This window comes from Phoenix dactylifera, chromosome 5 (genome assembly GCF_051530095.1).
Source record: "Phoenix dactylifera cultivar Ajwa chromosome 5, Ajwa_hap1_PhDact_Kaust_v1.1, whole genome shotgun sequence".
NCBI classification, from domain to species: domain Eukaryota; kingdom Viridiplantae; phylum Streptophyta; class Magnoliopsida; order Arecales; family Arecaceae; genus Phoenix; species Phoenix dactylifera.
Genome location: NC_143194.1, coordinates 36,000,323 through 36,021,423, shown reverse-complemented (window position 1 = coordinate 36,021,423; position 21,101 = coordinate 36,000,323). Strand labels below are relative to the sequence as shown.

The 21,101-nt window shown below is 39.4% G+C and overlaps 2 protein-coding genes across 8 annotated transcripts; one reads left to right on the top strand and one right to left on the bottom strand.

The window, feature by feature from the left end:
• The first annotated feature begins 1,655 nt into the window (after positions 1-1,655).
• LOC103702008 (uncharacterized) lies at positions 1,656-8,348 on the top strand. Of its 7 annotated transcripts, none has more exons than XM_008784275.5 (5): positions 1,656-1,831; positions 1,928-2,170; positions 4,232-5,123; positions 5,363-5,531; positions 7,957-8,348. In XM_008784275.5, the coding sequence occupies exons 3-4, from the start codon at positions 4,276-4,278 to the stop codon at positions 5,529-5,531; spliced, it is 1,017 nt and encodes a 338-aa protein (XP_008782497.1). In that variant the 5' UTR covers positions 1,656-1,831; positions 1,928-2,170; positions 4,232-4,275; the 3' UTR covers positions 7,957-8,348. The 7 variants fall into 7 exon arrangements, with proteins under 7 accessions (XP_008782497.1, XP_088578779.1, XP_088578776.1 ...); XM_088722653.1 differs by having other exon boundaries at positions 1,928-2,374; positions 7,985-8,348; XM_026802592.3 differs by having other exon boundaries at positions 1,658-1,826.
• Positions 8,349-12,340: 3,992 nt separating this feature from the next.
• LOC103702007 (uncharacterized) lies at positions 12,341-18,312 on the bottom strand. Its single transcript, XM_008784271.4, has 7 exons — positions 18,007-18,312; positions 17,779-17,889; positions 15,497-15,565; positions 14,248-14,379; positions 13,213-13,290; positions 13,004-13,129; positions 12,341-12,920 (listed from the first exon to the last, which is right to left on the bottom strand). The coding sequence occupies exons 1-7, from the start codon at positions 18,211-18,213 to the stop codon at positions 12,735-12,737; spliced, it is 909 nt and encodes a 302-aa protein (XP_008782493.3). The 5' UTR covers positions 18,214-18,312; the 3' UTR covers positions 12,341-12,734.
• Between the last annotated feature and the right edge of the window lie 2,789 nt (positions 18,313-21,101).

Below are 21,101 nucleotides of genomic sequence, written 5' to 3'. Positions count from 1 at the left end.
ACTGACATTGAAACTATCTCTACGTAATTTTAGTTCGGCTTCACTGTTTGGTTCGGAGGTAAAGAGATAAAATATTTAAATATCCATCGCTGTTGACATTCGTGATCTCTACTTATGGAGGCATTAAGTTTTGCCGAGGTTTGAAAAATATTATAGAAACTTGCCAAGTCAGACCGTAGACTCAAGGCATTTATTGGTTCTAAGTAGCCAATGGTTTCCCAATTTGTATACATGGGAGACACAAGTCAGAGCTCGTGTTTCGCATGTTTAACTCGGAAGTAATAGGTAGAGGCTCGTTTGATTATCATAGAGTATCTAACAAACATCACTCCTGAGCCAAATCCAGGAGAGATTCAAGATAATTTTATGACAGCTTCAGGATTGATCAATGAAAACCAACACATGAATCTTTTCCAAAAACAAATGTTTCCTGAAATTCTTAGGCTTAAATAAGCTCTCCTCCATTGGTTTTAACTTTGTCAGAAGAAAGATAATTGTACATATAGGTATCAAATGACATGGGCGTATACTGAAAAACACAAATAGATGCTGACTAATGTGGATAAATTTGCTAGAAGATTTGTAGTCTTTACATCACAATTACTTGGGTTTTACATAACATAGTGTTGTCAATTAACTATAGGCACATATGTTTTAAATAACAAAGTGTCACAGCATGTTTTGTTTATTAATTGTGGGGACATTGAGGCAAATCACAACGTGTTGGTTAGAAGAAGAATATGAAGCTCCATGGAAAGTTTAGACGACAGAAAAAAAAAAAGGAGGAGAAAACACCATAATCAACAACGGAATTAGCCACGTAATCTGCCAGTCTCTCTGCCTTGGCAGATGCCGGCGGCTCTTTTTTGTTCCCACATAGGAGGGCTGATTAGACGCAAATATGATACTATAGGAAACTTTGGAAACCTCTGGTTAACCCTTGCATGGGAAATATTCGAGCTAGACTATATTTTTTGTGCTGCGATGGATGACTTATATGTATGGATACATCAAAAAAATAATAAGTCTCGAAATATTTTAGGCAACTTCTTCTTTCCGACGCACAAAGCTCCAGAGTGATAGCAGAAAATAAAAATTCGAATTTCTATTTCCACCGGTGTCTACTATGTGGGTTCACCTCTAAAGATCTTCACATGCGGGCTCAAGAGAGAGCAAAGCAAAAGCGACTGATTGAGGTTCTTTTTGCTTTCTACAAAAACAGCCTTGGAATGGTTGGGGCATTGATCAGCTAACCTCTTTTCTTTCTTTCTTTCTACAAGTGAGTGGACGTTTTTATTATCCTTGGTAAAATCAAGTCCACTGCGTAGACATTCATAAACTGTTCTACCGTAGTTCTTTGCGGATAATCTCCATTCTTGTTTCATAGTACATCTCCATAGGGGAAGCAATCACATATGAGGCTACTTAATCCATGGCTCCATTAGTCTTTTTATAAACACGCTCGGTCTGGAAGGCAATGTTGACGCTAACTATTAGTTGGTTTTTTTTTTTTCCATGGGCAATATTTAAGCAAGATCCGGTCTCGGTTTGCCGAGACTAGTTCAAATGTAATTTAATCAAATTAAGAACCCAAGATTAAATACAGTCAGACCTAGAGAGGCGTAGTTAAGCCCTACGGGTGCATCAGTTGAACCACGTATAGCTTCACTATCTGCGTCATTCATCCATCCCCCGTTTCGGGATATCTCGAATTTGGCGAGAGAATGTGTCTTCTTTTCAAATAACCTATCCATCGAAGGCAGGCGGAGCGGTGGATAGGATGGCTTTCTTCGTAGCTGACCATTCTGATGGAGTTCTTTGGATTGGTGAGGTGCAGATGCTAGAAGTTTTTTTTGAGCGTATTGTCTTCTGATTTTGTTGAATATAAACCAATAAAGTCCCTGAATTAATTTGCTCATGTCTCTAGGACTCGACCTCCCGTTCCGGCCATGGCCGCCTCGTCTCCGTTCACGAACAAACGGCGGTATCGGTGGCCCCGGCGACGGCACTGGTGGGGGTGGGAAGGCGGCGGCTGGATCGCGGGAACTGAGGAGAGAACGGAAGAGCAGAGGGGGAAGTTGGGGCGGATATCCGATGGTTGGGCGTGGAGGGTCTCCCGTGTTTCGCGACCCACTGCGGTTGGCTGGAGGTTTTCGCTGTGCTAATTAGGGTAAAGCCAGTTTTCCCTTCCAAGGCATCCCCCTCCAAACGGAAATAAGGCACCGATCCTCCCTGCCTTCCCTTTTCTTTTCTGTTCCAGAGGAGAGAAGAAAAGGGAAGAAAATGTGGGAGTCGAAAAATAAGAAAAGAGATCTTTTTTCTCCACTTTCTACCATGCCATTGTTCAATTAGCTCTTAATCATCCTCTGTCGAGGTAAATTTCATCGCTCTACATGAATTCTTGTTTTTTCCCCCTTCCCCAGGCAAGAAATCAGCCCTTTCCCCCCCTTTCTTTGGTTTAGCTCTGCATGCGATATTGATGAGTATCCAGAAAAATTTTATGTTTTGCGTTGTGTACGAAATTGGTCTCTTCATAATGTTATTAGCTTTAGTCTGTCACGATACTCTTCAGCTAAGATTGAAATATCAGTGTTTTACATTTTCAAGGCAAATTTCGATTTAAAAAATTTTGGGGAAATGAAGATTAGCTCAATCCCAATAGTTTTATTGATTAATACTGAAATTATCTGCCACGAGAGCAAGGAATATAAAGGTCGGTCATGTTTTCAGGAGAGTTTAATTGAAATTTACAGAATTGGGAATGTGAAATATCAGGCTGACAAACCAAAATATTCTCAAAAGAAGCAGCTGGTAGATGCAATTAAAAATACGATTATAAGTCTCTGCATGCAAACTTTTTAGGACATGGAAAATAAATAATCTACAGTCTTAAACAACACATCTCAAACCTCTTCTACCCGTATTTTTTGTTATATGCACCATCTTCATGCAAGCCGAGGAGCTCTGCTATCGAGTATATTGTTGTCTGGCTAGATTCGTGGTTTCCTGTAATTGCACCTAACTATTCGGCCGTAGTACACTGCTGTCCTGTTTTCTACAAACAATTCCACACTAATGTTAGGTCAGCTTTCTTAGAGTTTCATAAATCAATTTTTGATTCTGGTGGTTGTGTCATTTAGGCACTTTGTTGTTGCAGGAAGTGTTTGTCAAAGGCAACTTTCTGGGTAGCTGCCACCAGTCCATCCTCCAATTTGTTTGGCTTAATCCTTACCAGCCTGTTTGTTCCCATCATCATACCCTCTTCCACCTTAGGATACTGGTGACCTTTGACCAAATGCAATCTGTTTTTAAGCATGAAATTTGTTTTAGGAAGTAACTCCCATTCTTCTGCATCACATCTTTATCAGATATTCTTCTCAATATCTTCATATGCTTGTAGTTGGGATGGTCCATGTGCTGTAAATAATTGGACTAGTTTTTCTGTTTATTGTCTTCAGTGCTTATAATCTTTTAGAGAAGCTTGGTAAGAACCATGTGCAGAAGCTTTTTCTTCTCTCAAATAATTAAGAGTTACGACGAACATTGTATGGCTAAAATGATTTGTCGAATGAATATGAAAGGCTGATGTAGGTGAAAAAAGAAACAGCTTAAAGATTTATATGGTGGATCTTTTTTTTAATTTTTAATATGATAACCATCTTTGCGAGTCAATTTTAAGATTTGTTTTCATTTATATAGAAGTATCGTTTATCAGATACTCTGCTCATTTAAGAAAACAAAAAGATGCAAAGAGTACAAACAAACATCATTTATGCGAATATCATGTTGCACTGAGATAATATTCTCCTAATACTCCCAAAAACTTCTTAGAAGAAGTGTGGCGTTACCTCTTCGAAAGCCTATGTGGTTCCAAAAATTTTGCCAGTAAATGGGAGCTGGATCCAAGTCATAGAAAATTCATAAGAGAACTTGGTTATCACTTACATTACCTCTTGTTGACTAGAAGCCTTACAAGCCTTCTGTTGGTGTTCTCTTTTCTGTTGGTGTTCTCTTTTCCTTGATTAGCTTATAGAGTTTTCTTGAACTTATTGTGTGTACTGCGAGCCACTTCTCTGTTTTTTATTGAATTTCTTTGTTGCTATCACATTTATATAATGTAGGATTTTCTCTTATGGAGTAACTGTGGATCCTCTCCAGGAGGCATTATATTTTATATGTGGAGAATTTATAATATTTCATGTCTGAGATTTTTCTTCTTGATTCGGTACAGATCATCGGATAGTTTTTATCTGGACTTGATCCAGACATCATTAAATGGATTCTGCACGGGGGAGTGCATATATAGAACATGCAAGCACACATCTTGAGACAGGAACTGTTAGAGGTGATGAACTGCCTAAGCCTGGAAATGAGCCCATAATCGATGAAGATGCACGATGCTCATCGTCCTCTTCCTCGGATACTTCATCGGAGGAAGATTTCTTCCAACTAGATGCAATTGAGCTAAGCAAGGCAACAGCAACACATGATGAGATGCCAGGCAACAACTTAAGGCCTCCTCAACATGGAGCAAATGCTCAGTCAGAAGCAGCAGTTATAGGCTCGGCTGGTAAACAGGAAGTGAAAAATATAAGTCAGGATGAGAGTATGTTTGTTGGATCAGTACAGGCAGGTCAGGTGCCATCAGAAACACCATTCTATCCATATCCTAGTCCTGGATCAGATTATGTTGGAGCAAAACAGCCCCCTCCGGTCCAGGTGATGGGGAAATCAGATGGTTTTGATCCCAACAGGATCCCATCTTCCATTTTCATGAGGACCAAGTCTACGGCACCCATGGAATGGAGTGTGGCTTCTAATGAATCATTGTTCAGTATCCAAATGGGAAGGTCTGGAGACCTGACTGGCTTCTACAATGGCCAATGGGATGGTTATCCACCCATTTCTCCTTTACCTGTCTCTAGTCCAGCGAAAAGTGCAGGCACAGGACTGGGTTTAGAGGAGCCCAGCGTGGCTGAAGCAGCAAATGCTGAGGCCATGAAGGATGTTTTAAGGGCAGCTGCAGAAGAAAAGGGCAACCCTTTGGCTGGGGGTATGCCTCATTGTGATAGCAAGCGTTCTGATAGCAGTGTTAACAGCTACCGCTCTTTTGCATTTCCGATGTATGATCTCGTTCTCACATACTACTTCAGTTTACGTATTTATATATGCACATATACACATATATGTGTTATGTATAGTTTTGTGTACACTTTGATCCACAGATTAGGCAGCACGAAGTGGATCATTAATAAATCACAAGTTTTTAGCTACATATTTCAACTTTAGGTTGTACATGTTAAAGTGTGTGGTAACTTGAAGGAGTATTTTGGAGGAAAACTGATTATTTGGTAACTTACAGCTTGACAGATGGAAAAAACGAGTCCATAAAAGTTGAATCAGTGCATCAGCGTACACCAAAGGAGCAGCCAGGGCGACCTCAGCCACAGACTGAGTCTCCCAAAGCAGTTCCTGGTGCTGCACAAAACAAATGGTTTCCATGCTTTTCCTGTTGCTCATTTTGTTGCTGAGTGAGTATTTCAGCAATTTTCTTTCAGTTTTTTAATACAGTGTCTTTCTTATATGTGTGAGGTTTGAGTAGTTTTTGTTTAGCCATTTTACTAATTTTTGACTTGATTGGTTGGTTTCTCATATAATGATATAATTAAAGATGGGTGTCTCATATGTTGTTTTCCCATGACAGTTTGAGTCTAAATTGTGAGAATTTCTTTTCAAGACTGGCTTTTATGCGATGATAATTTGTTTCCTTGGTTTGAATGCAGTTGAAACATAAATTGTTGATATTCTAGATTCTCTTTTAAAGCTCACACACACTCTAGGATATGTTGACACAACTTTTGAGAATTTCGGGATACAACTTGGGAATTGCGTTTACAACAGATTGGTATATTCCTACTTTAGTCTATATGGGTTCGCTCTCTTATTCTTTGAGGAACCTCAGAAGTTTGATGATCCAACAGAAAAATAAGCCAAGATTTCGAGTGGATCAGTGATCTAGATAGAATTTATAGAAGAGCTCTTCATTAATCACATCTGCTGATAATTTATAAAATACATACCTAATAGTATGTATGATATTTTCATTCTAAAGAATCAGTTATCTTCCTTAAACTTCTCTATTATTGGAAACATTATTCTATCTATATATCTCATCAGGAGTACCATTAGGATTATTTTCCTAGAATGCTCCAACGATTCGAAAATTATTGTTGATAGGAAATTATTGATAACAAAATCCTTAAACTATATAAAAGCGGCTTAAACTATAAGAAAATCCTTAAAAGGATGTCTTTGTAAACTTTCAAGTGAAAAGAAGATAGGTACTTCTAAACCAAGAGGCGGAGGTCAGATATAATATACTCGAAAAATTTAATAATGAGTTAACTGTTTTCAGGTCTTTTTAGATTTTAGATTTAAATTATCTCAATCAAAAATTGTTTGTAGCTACATGCATCTGCGCCTACATTCTAACTAGTTATAAAAAATTATTGATCTAAACTAATGCGAATTTCACAGATGAGTCCAGATTTGTGACTCTGAATTTTTAACATTTATTATTTAATAATATCATTGGTATATAGTTCACAGATTTGTCCTTAGGTTATGGATTAAACCTTGTTTTACCGAAAACTTTTTAAGTTGATATACATGGGAAAGCGTCCATTCAAAAAAAAGATATACATGGGAAAGCAAGAACCTCAAATGAAGCCTCAAATTACGAAAAGAAGTTTGTTGGTACGATGCATGCCTAAACTGTTAGACTAGTGGAGGCACTCACATGCTATTAGTATTCAAATGCTAATATAGAAAAGAAAATATCGACCCTGTTCTCTGCTAGATTAGCAGAAAGATGGGTTTTTTCTTTCTCGAAATGCCCCTTTCCATACTCCCCCACCCCCCACATTGCTGGGGCCCACTCTGCCGCCCCCACCTGCCAAGATGCCCAATCCACTCCTTCCACCCACCCTCAGCTGCTTCCCTTTTATCGTCAATCCATGTTGCCAGTGAGACCCGGTCTAATCGTCATCCTGGCAAAGGGGATCACACCTCTCTACCCCAGTATGCTGTATAGGAATTTCTATGTGGTTTTGAATTACAGTAAGGTCTGCCCTTCTATTGCATGTAAGTGCTGCTTGGATGGGATGGCTTTTAAGAAGGACTACTTATAGAGGACCACCAGCATGCAAAGAAATTTCTTCACAAGCCAGCCATACAAAAGATAGCTAAAATTGCTACCAAGAGCTACTTTTTCTATAGGATATGATTTTTTCATATAATGAGCCAAGCCTGAGAAGCCAAAGTTTGGCACACTGCAGTTTTCTAGGTTGTACATTTGCTGCTGCATTTTGCTTGCCTTCAACTTAATAATCAAGATCCATCATAACATCCTACTAGACAAAGTTTGTAATTGCACAGGTTAGAATTGGTGAAGTGTTCAGCCTTGGCAATGGTGGTTTTAAGTTTTAACAATCACCTCATTGTTGGCAGTAGGGAGTTACATTTGTCTTATGATCTCCCATCCTTTTCTTGTCCTTTTCTTTCTTTCGGAAATTCAGTCGGAATATTACCTTCTATGTTCAAACTCGGGATCTCTTCCTAGCACCTGCAATGAGGAGAGGATTGCCAGCTAGCAGACGCAAGCCCATTGGCATGATCTCCTATATAACTTTTGGCATTTGCCTGCCTTTGTTGTTTTGAAAAATACAATGGGATGTCACTACCAGGGATCAAACCTGGACCTTTCCATAGTGAAGAGAGATGCCAACCAGCTGAGTTTAGGCTGGTTGGCTTGGCACGGCATTGTCTTGTATGGTTGTGGTTTTGTTTAAAGCTTGTATCTGACATGTCCTAGACCTGGCTTTAGTTTTTTTCATTTAACAATAAATTTTATAAAATGATTTCGATGTAATAATATTTGGTTCATGTTGCAATTAGATTGTTTCTGCTGAATCCATATTGGCAGTTGAGCTGTGAGGGGACGTGCGAAGGTGGCGTTACGCCTTAATATCCTCAAAGCTACCAAAAAGGATGGAAGGAGACTCAGATCAGCTGCAAATGGAAGTATCGAAAGAGTAAATCCTTCGCCCTTGGGCAATGATGGCTACACTCAGGTGAGTTCTGCACAACTCATGTACACAGGCAGATGGCCTCCAGAGCGAGTTTTGGTTTCAGAGTTTCCTGCTTATCTGATCTGTGTAATTGTGGCTGATGCATCTAGTTGTTTGTTTCCTTGAGTACAGTGGCTTCGGGTGTTCACCCTCATATTTGCTGTCCAAAGCCACAGTTGCACTATGAAAAAATATTTGCATGCTAGTTTTTGTGATCAACGAACTTTTTTTCTTTTGGCCTTTTTCTTCTACCATGCTAGAAGCAATTTTTAATTAATATTTCCAAACTTTTATTTTTCAAAAAGTGCTTTTCTGCTTTAAAAGCCATAAAAGTGCCTTTTTAAAGCAATATCAAACACGTTGGGCAAGTTCTAGACTTGTAACAGGGTATCCAAAGAAATGCTAGATGTGCAAAGATAGTACTCTTTGGATAAACAATAAGCAAACAGATGCCACAACTTCAACGAAATATACAAAATAGGTGCCTTTACCATAATCCACCAACCATATTACACCAAGTCGAGGGAGCTGATATTAAAATTTAACATTATTTTTGAGTCAAATCTTATTCTAAAAATTATTTAGCTCCATTTTCATACAATTATTTTTTGGGGTAAGCTAGCACAGCAAATGCACAAAAGTTGTGAGTTTGTTGGCGTGCATATGCACGAACGCACGCTGATACTTTGAGTTTATGTGTTATTGGAAAATGACGTTTAGATAAAACATCTTGTGCTATTCTTATCCAAGGTCCACCGTACCGGATCCGGTAGGCGTACCGATTGCCTACCGGACCGGTACGGGCCGGTTCGTACCGTGCTCCGGGCGGTACAAACCGGGAAGCTCTTCTCCGCCGGAATCGGGGAAGAAGAAGAGAACCAGAGAGCGCGGGGAAGAGAGGGAGAGAGCCCACCTTCGGCCGCCATCGGAGAGCCGCGGAGGGGCGTTCGAGGCCGGTGGGGGGCGGCGGAGTCTGCGGGGGAGCTGCGGAGGCCGTGGTTTCGAAACAGGGGACGCGGCCGCGTTTTTTAATTTAGGGATTTTAAGTGAAGTCGGCAAATCGGTTGCCGACTTCACTTAAAAATCCCCAAATTCTTTCGAAACAGTGACGCGGCCGCGGCCTCCGCAGCACCCCCGCGGGCTCCCCCGTCCCCCGCCAGGCTCCGCCGCCCCCCACCGGCCTCCGACGCCCCTCCGCGGCTCTCCGATGGCGGCCGAAGGTGGGCTCCCTCCCTCTCTTCCCCGCGCTCCCTTTTTTTCTCCTCGTCTTCTTCGTCTCTGGCAAGGAACCGGCCTGTACCGGTTTCCACGGCTCCGCCGTACCGATAGCTGGCCGAACCGGTTTGTACCGGCCGGTACGGGCCGGTTCGGCATACGCTGCTCTTATCACTCAAACTGTAAATCCAAACAAGTGTTGTTTAAATATCCATTTAGACACACAGGAAAGTCCTTCGACATAAAAAGGTTGTACCAATTGAGACTGACACAGATTTCCAAGTCGCAATTGAGGAGTTCAAATATTGTTAAACCTAGGTCATAGTTGTAAAGGTGTTACATACCACATAACATATACCGCCAAGAAAGCGCTCCAACATCAAAAGACCGTATTATTTTTGTTAAGCAAGACTGTATTATTTGAGATCAACAAAGACATGATTCAAGAACATGATTGAATATATCTAGTATGTAATGGTCTAAATGAAAGCAGCCACCTTCTCCATAAGAAGTCCCAGTGCTCTCTAAATGAATGCGAAGGAATGCTTTTATAGACTCCAAAGCATTTAAAGAAGAAGCAGAAGAAGTAGCAGTGTTGTCATCTCAAACTTGATCTGGAGTTGGAGTCGGGGACGCACAGTTGAGAACCGACCGTTGATCCACGAGATACGTAGATTACTGGGGGAGTGCGACTCCCACCTAGCCTTACACATCTACAGGGAGGCAAATAAGGCTGCTGACTGAATTGCTTTCTATGCGGTCCATCATTTCAGTGATTTTGTCTGAGTGGACAGTAGATCTATATCGAGATTTTTATGTAGCTTTTTATTTTCGGATTTTGTTGGCCGTATTACACCCGCAGTGTGTGAGCTGCCGTTGTACCAAAAAAAAACTCACCAAAAAAAAAGAAACTCGATTAGATAATAAAAGAGTTTCAAAACAATCTGTACTCTGGTGGTTCACATACGTCTATCATCTTGAAAGATCAAATTAAAAAAAAAAAAAAAGATTCACCGAATTGGCTCCGATTAAGCCCTTTGATATTTAAGTCGGAAAAGAAAAACTCTGAGGAAACAACAGAGGAACCAACAAGAAGACTAAAGAAAATAAAGATGGTTGAAAAAAGAGTTCCACTCTTTCTTTAGAGCTCGTTTGGTTCGCGGAAAGTATTTTTCTTTCTAAAAATATAATTCCTGAAAAGTAGATTCATAGGAAGAGGATACCTAGGAAAGTACTTTTGGCATGTTTGGTTGACAATGGGAAAGTGACAAATTTCTAAGGTGCTTATGTTTGGTTGCCCATCCACTTTCCTGAAAAAGTTATGTATAATTTCTATTATACCCTTAATAAAAATTAGGTTTTTAATACCTCTTTAATGCTTCTTTAATGCTGAATAACTTTTTGGAAAAAAATAAAAATAGAGTGATTCCTATCTTATGGGAAAGTAACTTTTCTATGTTTTTCATGGGAAAGACTTTTCCATAAAATATGCAAATCATATTTCTATTGGAATACAATTTTTTCGTCTCTCTCTTTTAAAAACTCCAACCAAATAAAAGACATCCCATTATTTTTTTATTGATCATATTTTTCTTTTTCTTTTTTTCTCGCAAACCAAACGAGCCCTTAGTTGCTGCGCTTGTTTTATAGACACGGTTCTTCTTCCAATAGATCCAGATGTGAGCTTTCCTTATGCCATATGTCGCCATAAGTGGTTTATACATATATTATATTTTAATTGGAGGGGCGGATGGCATATACCAAGTTAGTGACCTGCATTTTTTTTAAAAAAAAATGTCGAAAGATGATTGGTGCTAGTTTGGCATTTATCTTGCTTCATTAGATGTGCCAACTTAGGGCTGACCAGTGACCGGAAGCATCGACCAAACTTTCTAGAATTCGGGTAGCGTCTCAGCTCTGCGGTCCCAATTCTCGAATCTTGCAATGGCCATCTGGAAATCGATGCTCCGGGCCGTTCCGGATGCCGAAACCCTAACCCTGTGGATCTCTCTGCTCGCCGGCCTGGTCCTCAGCAGCCTCTCGTACGAGGAGTACGACGGCGGCCTCGTCCCTACCGTCGCGATCTTCAGGGACCGGCCGGGGGTCTTCTACGTCTTGGTCCTCTCCCTCGTCTTCGCGGGCTCGGCCTCCGCCGGCGCGATCCTCCACCGCGGCAGCTTCCCTGGGTACGCCCGCCTCTGCCGGTGGGGCGGGGCGGCGTCAATGGCCGTTTCGGCCTCGGCGGCGACCTGGGCGGTGGCGCGGGCGTGCTGGTGGTGGGGCGCCGTGCTGTGCGCCGTGTGGGTCGCGCTCTACGCCGTCTTCGCTATTGGGAGGGCTTGGGAGGGCAACTGATGCCGGAGTCCGTGCGACTGCCATCCGTGGGAAGGCCCTATGTCTTGATGCTGGAGTTGGAGTGATGTGTTGCGGTTTCTGGGTGTTGTTTGTGCGGTTGGTTTTCCCCCGTGTGAATCTAACCACAGATGTGTGTGTACTGGTTTCTTCTCTTAGGAAGAAGCAGGATTATGTTGTTGCAATGTAAGATACCTGACCATCATGTATACACTTGAATGTAATGAGTTTTAGAACTTATATGGTATGAGGTTTTAGAAAACAAGCTGATAGGCTGATATTACAGCAATTTGGGGGCTACTTGATTGAAACCTTGGTACAAGATCACATCAAATTTTTCCATATCAGAACAGTGGATTTGATTCTGCTAAGACTTGGTTCTTCTGTTTAGCAGTCTGAAATCTGTAGTTAAAACATATTAAAGCAATCATTTTGACATCCTGCTATCATGACAAGGCTATCTTTTAGAATAGCTGGTTAGGACTCTGTTGTCATGTCCTTGCTGTTTTTGTACTGGCTACATAAAGCCTTCGACAGGTGGACATGCATGATAGCTTCGCCTGCGGTTCTGTAAGCAGCATAAACTTTGTTCTTCTGTCGCGCATTTTCATCATCATGAAATATATCAAAGAGAAAAACCCGGGTTAATGTGCATCCGTTATAGGATGTGAAATCAGTTTAGCGTGGAGTTTTCACCAGTAATATTATTCTAAGCAGGATAGTTTTGCTGTTACCGATCACTTTTGAGCTTGTGAGAATACTAGTTCCCTGGGAGAATTCTAAAGTTACAAGATTGTTTTCATGACTCTGTAGCTCTATTTCTTCTCAACAAGCTCAATCGTCCATTCCTCAAAATCACAACCAATTTGTACTTGAAAAATAAAGTGCTATAGAACCCCTCTGATCTTTGGCCTGGGAAGGCCCATAGGTATGGAAACTCAGCAGATAAAAGGTTCTTGTCATGTTCCTAGAATCAAGAACATAACTTGTTGTATCTCGTGCCATGAATGAGAATTTCAGGGACAAAGGGATCCTGTCTCAAAGCTCACTTTTGCCAGTCCTTGGAGGTTTAGAAATCTTTTGCTTTCCCTGCCACCATTTCCTGATTGTTTGTGATACTATGTTCACATGCCTCTTAACCTGCTTCCCAGTCTCTGTAATTCCTTGTAGGATCCTCTGTTTCAGATCTTTCTTGGGAGGATCTTTATTTTTTAAAACTTTGCCCTGAAACCAAAACAAAAGGACAATGAATAAATGTTCAATAGCAGAAATAAACAGAGCCATCTGTGGGGAGAACCGTGTTTTACCAATTTTGTAGGAAAGTCATCTTCATCGTCCTCTTCATCTTCATCAGCTTCTACGTCGCCAAAATTGTTCATGTTCATCAAATCTTCTCTAGAATACATTTTCATGCTTGGTGCTCCTGGCATACCCTGACAATATATAGCAGCTTAAGAAACTTGGTCATGATAAAAAAAATATCAAAGTTGTCTGTTAACTCCCTGAGGAAAGGTACCTCCATGGATCTCAAAATCTTTTCCATTTCAGCATCTTTAGATGGCTTCGAAAGAAAAGGTTCTCCAGGAATTCTATCCTGCAAACAGTGATAAAAGAATACTTCTGAAGATGATTGAAAATGTCTTTATATTCATATTCTCCAAGCTATTGAAAAAAGAAGATGAAAATTTCAAATTAGTTATGCATTTTCCTACTGGCTGATCAATTCTCCGAGCGTTCCTAAATAACCTAAGTATTCTCTTTCTATACAGTGATTCCTTAATGCATATCTCATAAAAACATCAAGTTTATTGCTTAGTTTACATGATCAGGACAGTAATTGTTGGATCAGTTACTAGCATTAACTAATGAAGAAAAGAGAAAATTGTTAATGTGACAGAAATATAAATTTTTTAGTATCACCTCATATACATGTATTGAATCATCGGATAAGCTTCAAATTCATAAAACTGGCTGGAAATATTAGTTTTTTAATGTATATAGCATGTTACTCTGGTTGCCTAGATGAAGGCCTTTCAATACAATCTGTTTTTTATCAGAGCCTTGGATGCAATATCTATTTTCTTCTCTACAAGTGGCTTCAGGAATGGTCTGTCCTTCAAAGAAAAGGTAATGAGATAAAGAAAAATGAGATAAATTACCTCTTAATTGTACCAAAGTACTGTTTAGCTTAGCATATATATCTTGCTTTTTCATCTCAAATGCTAAAGGATAGGAGGAATTTTCCAGAGTGAAATACTATTATGTGTGTACCATTTGTGCATGTCATATATGACAACGTTCCATGCAGCAATCCATGCACCGCTAATTACCAATCTTTCACAATGTATAGACTAATAAACACGTCTTATCCAATAATTTTGCAATAGGTCTATGAGTCCTTCATAGTTGTAATCCTATCAAAATGCTGTATTTGTTACCTTACATTTCATATGACCTACACTTTTTTTCGATATTAAGATTAATCAATCATTTAAATAGAAGAAGAGGGTGGGAAAGCCAGTGATTCCCCTAATATGAGAAAAAAGATTACCTCAGGAATGGGTGGTGGCTTGACCGAGCATGCTTTGGAAATGTCATTGCAGAGAAATTTCACCAACAAATCAACTGAAGGCCTGGTTTTGAAGAAAAACTCAGCAACATCAGTATCTGCATAACCCATTACCTGCAAAGGATGCCATTGGACAAGAAATTAATGCATATAGCTCCGATGCATAAATGGATGTCATATATGGAGTCCAAATAATTATGAAAATGTAATGTGTTTCTTTCTTGACTAGTTGATTTTGACCAGATCTAATTATCATATTACAATAAAAAGGATTATTTTTTAAAAAAAAGCATAAGAGTCGACTAAATTGAGTATTCATCAAGTACGAGTCATGAACAGCTCCTTCTGAGAGGTACCTTCCATCTGCTGAGAACTGTTTTAGGTCTATATGACCATTCCAAGTACCGCAAATCATGGCTACACAGACTAGTCATTTAATTTCAGCTTATTCTGCTCTCTAAAATAATTACTTCTTCATTACACAAGCCAGGAGAAGTTAGGAGAGGCCCTAGAGCATTTCCTTCCCAAAGAAAATGATGTCAATGATCAGATTGACAGGCAATATTTATTTATAGCTATGCAGAGAAGAGGCAATAGTCAAAGGTCAAATGACGGGTCCATCTTTATATGTAAATATCAAGAGACAAAAGAACGGAGAAATGTAGAAGAAAATCCTTTTAAGTTTGTGAGGCATGAGTATAGCAGACCTCTTAATCGATCAGGATCATAATGCCTAGTGGCTCTATGTTGAAGAAAAAGCATTTTTTTCCATGCAATTATTAGGTTTAAATGAATCATATAAGAATATCAAAAGCATAAATTTCAACAAACTATATCAGTTATTATGGATTATCCAAATATAAAAGAGTGCCTAAGTCTTATAATGCATGTTTGCCTCATTGGCTACAGGATTTGTTATGAAAACCAGATCATACAGATAAAAGCGCAAGAATTGCAATAAGGTTCATGTTTTATCCTTCTACTGAAAGGTGTGCTTCTGGTGTGAGAAGATCAAATACTTGACATCAAGATAAAATTAATCTACTATGAGACTTGTCATCTAGTAACTGTGCCACCATATCATGGCCTAGGACATAACTAGTTAAAAAACTAAAACCGCCTCTCAGTAATGTATGTGACATAATATGTTGTCAAAACCAAGCTAACGTCACTACTTAATGTGAAGTGATTATGAAGAGAATTGCAAGGCAAAAAAGCATTAGTCTTTCACCTCTTGACAAGCACGCTCAATGGTCTTACATTCTGAATTGCATTGCCCTTCAGTTCCCTGCTCAACGAGCTGCAGAAAAGACAAAACTAATATGACAAAGCAATGCAAGAGTTGTTTCAGCAACAAAAATAGAATAAAGACATGATAACATAGTAACCTCTTTTGTTTCTCAAGTGGAATATTTTGTGAATAATATGAAGAGCCGTGACATAAGAAAATCATTACCAATCACCTTATCCTATCTTTGGTGTTGACATTATAAATATTTCTTTGCCATTGGTTGCTATAAAAAGAACTACATTTATCCATTTTGAGTGCTTAAAAGATGTACATGAAGTCAAAATGTTGAGATGCCAACAGAGGGAACTCAAAAAGCAATGTCCTTGTATCAAGAAGATAATAGAAAACAGATTGTCCAAAGAAAATATTAATAAATGGATCCTAAAGTGCACAATACCAAATTAGAAAACAGAAGCATATTAATGCCATATGTTTAATAAATTGGGCATCTCTTAATATAGTCAATCACAAAAATATCAACCGCCTGAAGCATCAGGACTATATATTTTAAATGAATTTAAATTGAATAAAAGGAATGACACATCTCGAATAAATGAATTTATCCTTTGAAAACCCAGCTCTGTCTGTCTTTCACATATTAATCCCATGGTCACAACCTATATTCCTCTCCTTGTTATATGATCTAAACAAGCAATGCTCTGGAAATAGGAGAGACATTATTATGGTCCCTCTCTCTATAGTCTCTTCCTCTAACGAATTTCTTCCCACAGACCAACTTCCAGCACAAACTGATCACCACAATGTTTTGTGCATTTGTGTCTTGCTCATCTAATCTAAATCCTTTTCTGCTTTTTATCAAGACTAACAAATTCCATTCAAGATTACAAGCTGAGAACTCTTCTTCACTTTGAACCACTACAATCCCTGCTCCCAATTTCACCTCATATGCCTTTTTATCATAATGAGTGAAAAAAGGCCAACATGTACATTAACATGTGCTGTGGAGGATGTCTGAGTTAGCTCTCAAAAGTAATATCTGTCGTATTACCAGAAAAATTACAACATTTGTCCAAATGATGATCTAACTGCTAGTTCCAAAGTGCCTGAATGTTTCATCCAATCAACATGGCTATCAAATCTTTCCATGATGCATGCCTTATAATGCTCTCTTGTCCTACCCAAACCCAAAGATGACCCATTTGTAAAATTGGGATATTTCACAGAATATGCTCCATCAAACTGGCTTTAAAGAACTTTCTTTTTCCATCAAACTGGATTCCAATCGATAAGTGTCAATGGTAATTCCCCCTCATTTCAAAAACAAGCAATAATCGGGGTTACAAGAAAGGATTTTCGTTTTTGAACAACATCAAGTGTGATATGCATTGTGAATTGGAACGATAATTGCCACCTCTTAATTGAATAAAATATCCTCACTATGTTCCTTATTTTTGCAACGAAAAGCAGTTGACTGTTGCACAAAGAACTACAATTTCCAGTTCTAAGTTGCAGGTCACATAGCTTAATTTTCAAACTCAGCCAAAATCTGAGAAATAACCTCATCTAAACCATTCATTTGATTGATGCATCTTTAACATCCTAAGTCCAGCAAATCTTCCTTCATGGTAAGAGCAAAAAAAGTTGCATTTGTACATATAGAGATGTCATGAAGTACTATCACAGACCTTCCCATAGCCATCAATAGTTATTAAAATGTGCCCGAACCACTTGTAAAAGCAACTGGAATCAACAGCGAAGAAACATCCACACCCTACTTGTCACTAGAATATAGTGTTATATGCATCTTTTATCTCATACACTAATCCAACCTCCCTATATCAATCTAAAACCCCTTGCTTTTTATGAAAAACAACAGATAATTGTTTCAGAAAACAGAAGGTGAAGATACTTATAAGAAAATCTTTTTTTTTGGAGCTACACACAGTCAATTTCAATGTCACTAAAAACATCTATTGAGTGTTTAGCCAAAGAAGTATCTCTGCATCTAGTTTTTCATGTTCAATAATTTCCACCCGGATGTAAGGTTTTTTTGCTGAGAAAAACGATCCTTTCTTTTAAAATCGTTGCAAATACAAAACTTCTCTAGGTAAAATTGCAGTTAATGGCGCAGGCGCGCAGCATATAGACATCATATGGACCATAATATCGTACTGATGTCAAGAATTTTTGAGTTCCTAACGGCTAAAACTGTATTCCTGCGTAAATTAGCTGAACTCGGTTCACAAAAATGTTAACATTACCTCCAGTTTATCTCCTTTCTCAACAATATCGATGTGAAGGATCCAATCCGCCTGTTGCTTCTTCAAATTACAAACACTCTCCGCGATCTCAATGATCTCAAACTCCGAAACCTAATCCCATTCCAAAACAATCCGAATCACGCTACGAAACAATCGCGCAGACAATCCAACTCCAACTCAATAAGTTTGATTGAAACCAAGAACGAGACAGAAAGAAGAGAATACTACCTTTTTAGGGGCGATCCGGGCCGCCTTCTTCCCGACCTGGTTGTAGATCTGGTGGGCGATCTTTTCACAGACCTGGCACCTTATGAAGGGAATGTCCTCTTTCCTCGCAGCCGAAGCTGGCTTCTTTGGCGAAGCGAGAGAGAATGGAAGAGAGGAGAAGAGAAGAAGAGCGGAGAGAGTGAAGAGACCTCGGGCCGGCCTCGCCATGGCTCTCCGTCCTCCGCCTTCCGCCTTCGAGGGCCGTTGCGGTTGACTCGAATGCGGCTTATTGATGCCCGCTAGCTTCGGATTGTCGAGTCACATGTAGACTTGGAGTGCAGTCTGCCGGGTCCGGTCGGGTCAAGTCTAGCTACCTCCGGATCCTAACCCGCGGATTTGATATCCACATTTGGATCCAAATAGTTGGGAATTGGATCAAATCAGATGGGAATCGGATCCAATAACTAGAGTGATCCATCTTTGGATCCATACCCAATCCTTGGGCTATGTGCCAAATCAAGTACGTAATGTGTCTGGGTTAGTATGGGTCCATTGACTTCCCTAATATTATTATTACTTTTTTTTAGGGCTTGTTTGGTTCGCGGAAAACATTTTTTCTCATAGGATATGGTTTTTGGGAAGTAGATTTCTGAAAAGAGGATGTCTGAAAAAGTACTTTTAGCATGTTTGGTTGACCATGGAAAAGTGACAGATTTCAGAGTGCTTATGTTTGGTTGATTATCCACTTTTCTGAAAAAGTTATGTGTAATTCCTATTATACCCTTAACAAAAATTAGGTCTTTAATGCTCGGTGATAGCTGAAGGGTTTTTTTGAAAAAAAATAAAAATATTTCGATTTTCGGCTCATAGAAAAAGTAACTTTTACATGTTTCTCATGGAAAAGACTTTTTTATGAAATGTGGGAATCATATTCCCACGGGAATACAATTTTTTCGTTTTTTTTTTTTTTTTGAAAACTCCAAACAAACAAGAGGCATCTCTTTACTTTTCCGTTGACCACACTTTTCCTCTTTTTTTCACAAACCAAACGAGCTCTTAAGGTAAAGAGTAGTAGGGTGGTCGGAGTAGGTTGTATTTAAGACACTTAAAATTCTACACAAAAAAGCATTCTAAATTAAAGTATATGATTTGTATCCCCATGCGCTGCTATCATTGGTGTGTCCTCAATGTTGACAAGGATAACAAATTAACCTACTACCACTAATTAATGCCTTTCTACCTTATTGGGGAATACTAAATTATAACTAGTAACTCATATGGGTTGTCATGACAGGAATCTAAATGGAGGTAGAGTACCATATAAATCATAAATTTAATTTCATATTTGGCAAATTCCAGAAGTCGCCAAAAACGACTAAGTTACTATAGAATGGTGAAATTTTAGTTCTATAGAATGAGTGATCACATATTAGATTGAGTTGTTTAATGATGGATAAGATAAGTTGGTTACCATATTTGAGTGAAATCGGCTAGTTATTGTCCAATTAGTCTAGGGTTATGGGATTATGGGAATGATTATATGATGGTAGATAGGTTCTTGGACTTATGCAACTAAGTCTAGTTGTTTTTAGAAATTTAGGATTATGATTGGGTTGAAGCAAGAATAAGTTAGGTAAGATTAGGTATTGGGTTGAAGCAGGGTTGTGTTAGGTATGATTAGGTCAAATTAAAGGGTAATTAGGTTGACTAGTTTTGATTGGTAGAAATTACTTGGTTAGTTGGCCCAAAGTCATCGCCTTGAGGGTTTGCCCTGTTTGTCTTCTTCTAGATGCTTGTTGGGATATCCATAGGAAAGTAATCTCACCATGATCTTGTTCCTAATTAACCTTCCCTGCCAAAAGAAACGTGCATCCAATAAGCCCAACGGACGAACATTCCAAAGTGGTTTAATAGTACCTATGGAGGCAGGGCAGTGCTACGCCAAGACTCTTCTTTGCTATAATCTCTTGCCAAGCTTCCTTTTGTTTCTTTTTTCTATTTATTTATTTATAAAATGAATGGATCATACATATCTAGTATGAATATATCCAACAAAATTAGAAAACATAATATCACGTAAGATGATTGAGATAACTAATAAATTGGTCTAATTCACCCCTCCAAAGTGTTTCACTACAAGAGGCAACCTAGTTCGCAGGGTTGTTCGCTTCGCGATAGATATGTATGGCTACTCATAAGACATACTTCTTCGAGCTCCTCCAAATATCATGCAGGAGCGGATGAACAACACCAGAACCTGTCTGACTCCGGATCAAGCTGATCACCATTGTTGAGTCACACTCGATAGCAATGTGGTCAGCCCTCAAAACCTGCCTCGGATAGGTAATACCTGTCTAGATTGCTCTTAGCTCTACTTCCAAAACTAAGACATCAAAAATCGGCATCTCTCACGCTGCGATCAGCCTAAAGTTCAGACCTTGGATCACAAATCTAACTCCACCTTTGCTGTCGTCGCCCATCACACTGCCATCGCAGTTGACCTTAAAGAAGTTTGAGGATGGGAGATCCCAAATGATATAAACCGACCGAATTGCTGCAGGAGTAAAAAAGGGGTTCTAAATGTCCCAAGCTATCTCAGTCTCTCTTGCTATCAAAGAAAAGAAGATCTCGGCAGCCTGCACTAGCACGTTCTCCAAGATAAGTCTCGCCACCTGTGTGATACCCTTAAAGAGGTAGATAGTCTTGATGAGCCAAATGTGATTGGCGATATAAGCGGCTCTGATGCACCACGACCTAGAGGACATGTTGCTAAGGCTCCTCTGCAAGGATTTCAGGAAGGTCCAAACGGATGTAGCCTACCGGAGAAATGCCGGGAAGAGACAAGCAAGATTCCACATCCCGCTTGTTTCTTTAAATAGAAGCATGGAATCCACAGTTTTCTTCGAGGGAAGCTGGACCACGGCAGTGTCTGAGCTTGCTTCATGTGATGAACAACGTGTCAGAAACTCTATCCCTGGGATTTTCCCTGGATCTACTTCATCTCCTCTCCGCGTGCATAATTAGATTGAAAGTGATGTAGATGAATCTAGGTTGGGAAGAAAATGGCTTGAGTGAATGTGTTTGAAAAGCCATCTCAATATTCTTGACTTTATACT

Excerpts from the sequence above, each read along its gene's own strand:
- LOC103702008 (XM_008784275.5), top strand. The coding sequence starts at position 4,276 with ATGGATTCTGCACGGGGGAGTGCATATATAGAACATGCAAGCACACAT. Across the intron at positions 5,124-5,362 it reads CGCTCTTTTGCATTTCCGAT|CTTGACAGATGGAAAAAACG; the intron begins GTATGATCTCGT and ends GGTAACTTACAG.
- LOC103702007 (XM_008784271.4), bottom strand. The coding sequence starts at position 18,213 with ATGGCGAGGCCGGCCCGAGGTCTCTTCACTCTCTCCGCTCTTCTTCTC. Across the intron at positions 17,890-18,006 it reads CCCGGATCGCCCCTAAAAAG|GTTTCGGAGTTTGAGATCAT; the intron begins GTAGTATTCTCT and ends GAATGGGATTAG. Across the intron at positions 12,921-13,003 it reads ATGACTTTCCTACAAAATTG|GGCAAAGTTTTAAAAAATAA; the intron begins GTAAAACACGGT and ends TTTTGGTTTCAG.